General features: G+C 43.7%; 1 protein-coding gene across 1 annotated transcript in view; it reads right to left on the bottom strand.

Moving 5' to 3' along the window:
- Window positions 1–6,996: 6,996 nt before the first annotated feature.
- USP39 (ubiquitin specific peptidase 39) overlaps window positions 6,997–8,056 on the bottom strand; it is a 32,237-nt gene continuing 31,177 nt past the window's right edge. Inside the window, exon 13 of the mRNA XM_072770047.1 lies at window positions 6,997–7,502. Coding sequence (XP_072626148.1) covers window positions 7,455–7,502 — 48 coding nt within the window. The 3' untranslated portion in view covers window positions 6,997–7,454. The remainder of the gene's footprint in view (window positions 7,503–8,056) is intronic.

Here is an 8,056-nt window from a genome sequence, read left to right as displayed (position 1 = left end):
GATCAAGCCCCATCTCTCTGCACTCAGGGAGTCTGCTTCGGATTTCTTCTTTCCCTCTCCCTCTGCCCCTCACCCTGCTTGTCCTGCTTGCTGAAGGCAGATGCTTAACCAACTGAGCCACCCTGGCATCCTGAGAGGTATTATTTTTCTTACCAGTAAAAATACATTAGTTATATTCATTTCTTTACTGTCCTGTATATTGCAAAATTCACCGTCATATGTCTTTTACCTTTAGGTTGTGCTTTCCATGTATCTGTCTTTTCCTTTGTGATTTCTGGCTAAAAAAAAACATTAATTTCACTTCTTTTTCATGTGTGGGTCAGATCAGTCAAAGCCGAGCACTCCAAAAGCAGAAGCATATGCTGAGATCATAGCCATACCGACACATGACCCCAGTTCAGACAGCAGTGGTGGAAGCAAGCCACATGTCACCCACAAAGTTCCTGAAGCTTCTGCACACATGACAGGCAGCTCTGAGCAATGTACCCAACCGTTCAGGCAATAGTGTCTATTGTCAACATCTTGAGCATGTATAAAGAGACAAAATTGGGATGCCTTGGTGGCTCAGTCAGTTAAACATCTGTCTTCAGCTCAGGTCATGAACTAAGGGTCCTGGGATGGAGCCCCATGTCGGGCTCCCCTGCTTCTCCCACTCCCTCTGCTTCTCCCCTGCCCTTGCTCATGTTCTCTCTCTCAAATAAATAAAATCTTAAAAAAAAAAAAAGGGCAGACAAAAATCATGTGTGCAAAAGGACACAGAGAACACAGAGTTAGCACTATATCATTTGCTCAATGAGCATTAGCAACTGACTCTTAAGTGCCAAGCATTTCCCTAAGGTTAGGACCAAAACAAACAGTTTCTATCTGCCCTTTTGAAACTTATAGTTGGGAAGACAAGCATTAATCATAGAATCACAGGGGGGAAAAAAAGAATACCTCAGGTGTGGTACATGCTATCACTCAGAGACACACATGGTACTGAGGTATGAGAGGTCAGAGGGGTGAAAGAAGAGCAAGTTAAAGGGGAGAGAGCATCCCTAGCAGAGGAAGCAGATGGCACAAAGGCCTGCATCTTCGAGCAATGGAACGAAGGACAGTGGGCCTGGGATTGAGGACCAGTAGAAACTTCCCAGAATGTGAGGCTGAGAAGCTAAGGATTTCCATCTAAGAGCCAAGAAAGAGGGGATCCCTGGGTGGCACAGCGGTTTGGCGCCTGCCTTTGGCCCAGGGCGCAATCCTGGAGACCCGGGATCGAATCCCACGTCGGGCTCCCGGTGCATGGAGCCTGCTTCTCCCTCTGCCTATGTCTCTGCCTCTGTCTCTCCCTCTCTCTCTCTCTCTCTCTCTGTAACTATCATAAATAAATTTAAAAAAAAAAAAAATAAGAGCCAAGAAAGTGTCTTTAGTGGGAGACTGGGGTGTGAGGGAGAAATAACTTGGTTAGGTGTGTATTTTAATGGATTGGAGGAAAGAGTCAAGGGACAGGGAGAGGAGACCTGTCAGGAGACCACTAAACAGACCACTAAACTTTATCTGGCAGGGCCACTAAACAGAAATCAGCAACAGCTTAGACTAGAATGACAGTGGCAGAGGGTCTGTGCAGAAATCACATGGATTCTGGAGAACTTCAGACTATCATAAACTCAATCAGATGGTGACTCCAACTGAAGCTGTTGTCCCAGATGTAATGTCTTTACTGATAATAACAGCAAGGCCCTGGTCCTTGGCATGCAGCTTTAGCTTCTTTTTCTCCAAACCAATTGATACAAATCACCAGAAATAGTTTGCTTTTATCTGGCAGGGCCAACAGCACACTGTCACACTGTTGCCTCACGATGACATCAACTCTCCTCTGCCATAATACTGTTCACACATCTTGATCATCTTGACATTCCATTAAACATCACACTAGTCCTCTACACTGATGACATTATGATACTATCCAATGAGCAGGAAGTGACAAGTACTTTTTTTTTTTTTAAGATGTTATTTATTTGAGAGAGAGGAGAGAGTGTGTGAGCAAAGAGAGGAGCAGGAGGAAGGACAGGAACAAGCAGACTCCCTGAAGACCATGGAGCCTGATGTGGGGTTCTACCCCAGGTCCCCAAGATCACAACCCAAGCCCAAAGGTCAGATAGTCAACCGACTGAGCCACCCAGGCACTCTGTCACAAGTACTTTAGATGTCTTAGTAAGACAAACAAGAGGGTAGAATTTAACCCTAAAACAATTCAGGAGCCTGCCACCTTAGAAGTTTCTGGGGGTCTACAGTGTAGTCTACAGTTATGTCAAGATATCTGTGAAAAAACAAGCTGCTGTACCTCATATTACCTACCACCCCACCACCACCACCACCACCACCACCACCCTACCATCTGCCCCACCTGCTTGGGCAGGTCCAAAGAAAAAAGGCACAACATACAATAGGCTTTTTTGGCTTTGGAGACAACATATACCACATTTGAGTGTGCTGCTTTAACCCAACTAGCAACAGCTATAGAGCTACTACTTTCAAAGGGAGGCAAGGACAAGAAGTTTCCACAGATGTTTAAGCAGCAGAATAGATTACTCTTCCACTTGCACCTGATGATCCAGGATGGCCAAGATTTTGAAGTGTCCTTAGCAAATAGGAACACTGCATGGAACCTCTGGCAAGAACCAACAGGAGAATCACAGTGCAGAATTTCAGGATTCTGGAACAAGACGATGCCCTCATCTTCTTTTTTTTTTTTTTTTTTTTTTAATATTTATTTATTTATTCAGCAAGAGAGGGAGAGAGGCAGAGACACAGGCAGAGGGAGAAGCAGGCTCCATGCAGGGAGCCCAACGTGGGACTCGATCCTGAGTCTCCAAGATCACACCCCTGGGCTGTAGGCGGCGCTACACCGCTGCGCCACCGGGGCTGCCCTCATCTTCTGCAGATACCTATTCTTCTGAGAAATAGCTTCTGGTTGGCTAGTGGGCCATAGCAGACTGACCATCTAAACGTAAGCTATCCGGTGACTATGCAAACTGAATCTCCACTCATGAACCTGCTATTGTCTGACTCAACTAGCCATAAAGTTGGCCATGTGCAGCTGCAAGCTATCATTAAATGGGTAGTGTATTGAGCCAATCTCAGGTCTAAAAGGCACAATAAGTTACATGAGCAGGTGGCTCACATTCCTTGACACCAACTCCTGTTGTGTTGCTTCCTAGGGAGTTCCTTCAGACCAGTTGACCATGAAGACAAAACTCAGGCTGAGTTACAGATAGATTTGCATAAAATGTAGGTACACCCTGCAAGTGGACAGCTGTAGCACTTTATCCTCACTCAGAGTGACACTGAAGATAGTAGAAAAGGAAAATCCTCTAGTGGGCCTAACTGCAAACAGTCTATTGGGTTGTTTACTGTATTTGGAGTGTGAGATGGCCAGAAGTACAGATTTCAACTAATTCATGGGCAGTTGCCAATGGTTTGGCTGGATGGTCAGGGATTCAGAATGAATAGGATTGTAAAACTAGTGAAAAGGAAGTCTGGGCACGAGATATAAGGATAAACTCTAGAATGGAATGGAATGGAATGGAATGGAATGGAATGGAATAGAATAGAATAGAATAGAATAGAATAGAATAGAATAGAATAGAATAGAATAGAATAGAATAGAAAAGAAAGAAAGAATAGGAGAATAAATATAAATGTATATAATATACTACACTATATCCTACATATATACTACATATATCATAGAAATAAAATATATATACTATGAAAATAATTATTTTGCATATGAATGCCCCCCAAAAGTCATCTGCTGCAGAGGAGACTCTTAATAAGGTTTACACAAGTGACATGACCTATGGAATGTCAGCCAGTAGCCTCTTTCTCCAGTGCTTACTTAATGAGCTCATGAGCCATGGTGGCAGCAATCGAGGCTATGCATGCGCTCCACAACCCAGGCTTTGCCATCTTGATCTGCGTAGAACTTCTGCCAAATATCTAATTTACTGACAGCAGGAATTAACAGTTAGTCCCCACTACTCCTTGTGGGCAGCAGCCAGCTACCTGGTGCAGGCTGATTATATCTTCTATTACGGAGGCAGAGATCTGTCCTCAGAGGAATAGAAACACATTCTGGATATGCATTTGCCTTCCCTACCCATGTTTCTAGCAGCACCACCAACCATGGATTCTCAGAATGCCTTATCAACTATCATAGCATTCCATGCCACATTGCATCTGGTGAGGCAACACTTTTCACAGCAAAGGAAGTGCAGCAATGAGCTCATGCTCATAGATTTCACTGGTCTTAACACATAGACCATCACCTGGAAGGAGCTAGTCTCACTAAAAGGTAGAAAGGCTTACTGAAAACTCAGTTACAGTACCAGTTGGTGCTCATTTTATAGGCTACAGTATGCTCTGAATCGGAGAACATTATATGTGCTTTCTTTTTTTTTTTTTTTTTTTTGTGCTTTCTCTCCTATTAAAATACATGGGTCTAAAAAAACGAGTGGATATTGATGTGACTTTTATTACACTTAGTAACTTTGCAGAATTTTGACTTCTGTTCTAGCAACCTAAACCTTTGCTCGTTTAGAGGTCTTAGTTCCCAAGGGTGAAGGTTTCCACCCAGGAAACATGGTTCCACTCAATTAGACTACCACATGGACATTTTGGGCTCCTTATGCTACTAAATCAACAGAGGGCGGGAGGGGGGGGTAGTAGGGTATGGAGTGTCATCTACTTGACAGAGTAATGCTGATTATCAGCATTGAAATTGGGTCGCTGTTATAAATAAATGCAGGCAAAATGGACTATATCCAGTAGTAAAGGTTAATGGAAAACTATAGCAACACAAGGAGGGTGGGGAGTAGGATTAAGGAGTTAGGTCTTTAAGGACTGAAGATTAGGGTTACCCTACCAGGTATAGAACTGCAACTAGCTGAAGCTCTAGCTAAGGGCAGACTAAACCCAGAAGTGACAGCAGAAGAAGCACAGACATCAGTTGCAGCCTTTTGCCCTATCACAGAAATATGGATTGTATTCTCTACTTATTATATATAATGATAATTTGTGTATGTTAAGCATTTTTTCTCTCTTCTTCCTACTTTCACTTTATATAGAACTCGTTGGAAGTTCACTTTACAACTTAGTCTTTAGATGATAGAATGTTCAGTGGGACTAAGTGGATTTGAGAAGTAATCGACACAGCCATCAGTGGATACAGGACTCTTGGGACATGTCATTTTGGGAAAGGTTGAAAAGGTGTTCACTTGTAAGAAGAAGGGTAGCAAGCTTCTTGTTAGGCAGAAATACAGAGCTATTTTCTTTGTTGCTGTTGTATAGAATTCAAATGTGCAGAAGAGTGTCTATGGAAGCTGAGTCATCAAGGGATGGTCTGTGCCTCACAACTCCACAAATTATCCTTTCCACCTGCTCTGGGAAAATGGATTTGGGTCCTTTAGATTTTTTCTTGCCAGCTGCCATGGAGACTTTGTCCAAAGAGGGTGCTGGAGACACATTGCAGGAAGACAGGGCTTCTTCGCATCCAGTTCCCTGTGCTCACTTGAAAGAAACGTGCAGCTTTCTCTGGCGCCAGGCTCTTACAGGCCTCACAGATTCCCCGGTGCCTGGTTCCTGCAGAGCTTACAGATGCTCTGGGTGCTCCTCTCCTCCCCAGGCAGTTTGGAAGCAAAGATGAGTCCCCATAAACAGCGTTTCCTGACACATTAGAGACCATGGACGGGTTTCAGGGGTCAGACTTTCAGCGAGGTCTGGATCTCAGCCTTAGACACCATCTCAGCCCTAGGGGTGATAGCTGTTCCTTACACCTGCTGTTCCTACAATTCTTTCGAGTTCTTTTATACCAGTCAATCCCTTGTGACTCCAATCCTGTTATAGTTAATAATTCTTGAAATTAAGTTTTCCCTGATCAAATTACTGTATGGTTTCTCTCTTTTAACTGGACCCGGACTAGGCTGGCACTAGTTTAGCCTAGACAATTAGGCTAAACTAATTAAAGTATGGAGATTCAAGAGACACTTAAAATGTGAAATTGACAGGACTTGGTAATAGATTAGATGAGGGAAGTGGGGGTGGGGAAAGAAGGATTTTGGCATAAATTTCCAAATTATTAACAGGATGAAGGTAGAATCCTACACCTCTATAGAAACCACTGGAAAAGGGCCAAGTTTGAGAAGAAAATTCACAAGCTCAGTTTTGAACAATGTTGGGTTTGAACTGACTTTAAGACACCCAAAATATATTAAATAGGCAGCTGGTTCTAAAGTTCAAGAACGTAGAGAAGTCTAGGATCCAGACAGAAGCCATCTCCCTTAAGGGGACAGGTGAAGCCATGGACATATTTTAAATGGCCCAAGGAGGAAGCACACTGAGGAGAGGGCCTAGCAGTCCTGAGGAATCTCAAGCTTTAACAGCTGGAGAGGAAGAAGGGTCAGCAAAGGACATACTGAAGCTGTCAAAGAGGTAAAGGAAAATAGGGATGCCCCAGGGACAGCACTGACTCCCAGAAGTAAGGGTGGCAGCCACAGACATGCAGGGCTCCTACCTTTAGGAGAACTTGCTGTGGTTGACTGGTTGCCACCAGCCACTGTATCCAGATCTCTCACATTTTCAGCTCTGCCACAGTGCTTGGGCTGAGGTCATACTTTCTCCAGGCCGGTCTTAATATCAAGGACTGAACTTGAAAAAAGCCATTTCTGCTTGACTCTGCTGACTGGCAACCTTTGCTCTGGGCTCCCCGCTGGCCGGGCTGAGACTTTCTCAGAACTGTGCTGCAGTCAGATGTCCCTCCTGCTTATCTTCCCTCCCTTTACCCTCACAGAGTCCTGCACCTAAGGCTGAAATAGCCCATCTTCACACTTCTAGTTAAGCACAGGAATGTATTGCTTTAGTCAGATATTTTGTTACCAATAGAGACAAAATACATCCCAAATGACACACCACCCACATGCTGACAATAGCCTAAGGGAAGGATATAAAACAAGAGGCTGGTTTAAAAACAGGAAAACATTTAATCCATTCCAAAAAACACAGCAGGAAATGAAGAGAGCCACACCAAAAAATATCTATGATGGCAGAAGAATATTACTGGATTCCTAGAATCCTGAGGCTGTGATGTGCAGAAGACATTATCTTGTCCTTTGGATATTTCCAGATGCCCAGAAAAAAATTACACACACATGTAAAAGAGTTCTGGCCTGCTAAAACTAGAGGGGAGCTAGATACGAAGGAGAAGGGGGCATCAGTCTATAATCAACTGATCAAAGAACAGCTGGGGGACAGTGCAGACCCATCCCAGGCAGGTGAGCCCCTCTGATGTCCTGGTGTGAACCCAAATCCACAAAACAGCTGGCTCCAGGAATGTGCCAATCAGCCTATGTTCAGCTACAGCCTTGGTATTATTACATCTTCAGCCAAAGGCACTGGGAGCAAAGCCCTAAACTTTTCCTTCAAGCCCCCTGCTGGTTGGTTTCATCATTATCTCGCCTCTTCCAAATCTGTAAGAAACAAATACAACACGCAGGTAGGAGCTGGCATTCAATCCACACACATTATCAAATACCTCTTCCACCCTAGACCAGGGACAGCCTGTCACTCCACATACATATTTGCATGTCCTCCGAAACTAACTCAATCATCTTTCAGAAAATTCCCTTTTGCTTTTTATTTTTCTACCCATCCCCCTTCTCTTTACTTTCCATGCCAAACTCACTTTCTAAAAAAGAACTCATAGTTAAGCTTATTCTCATAGACAAAGTCACTAAAGAAAAAGCTATCTCGGGATGCCTGGTGGCTCAGCAGCTAAGTGTCTGCCGCTGGCTCAGGGCATGATCCCAGGATCGAGTCCCACACTGAGCTCCCTGCATGGAGCCTGCTTCTCCCTCTGCCTTTGTCTCTGACTCCCTCTCTCTGTGTCTCTCATGAATAAATAAATAAAATCTTAAAAAAAAAAAAGGAGATTTTATTTAATACATTAAGCAGGTGTAAAACAGAACATTTTTAAGAGCTGCTGTCTCTTTGAAAAATGGATCAAACTTAAATTCAACATATT

Source organism: Canis lupus, chromosome 12 (genome assembly GCF_048164855.1).
Source record: "Canis lupus baileyi chromosome 12, mCanLup2.hap1, whole genome shotgun sequence".
Classification (NCBI taxonomy): Eukaryota; Metazoa; Chordata; class Mammalia; order Carnivora; family Canidae; genus Canis; species Canis lupus.
This window is presented reverse-complemented; position numbering and strand designations above follow the sequence as displayed.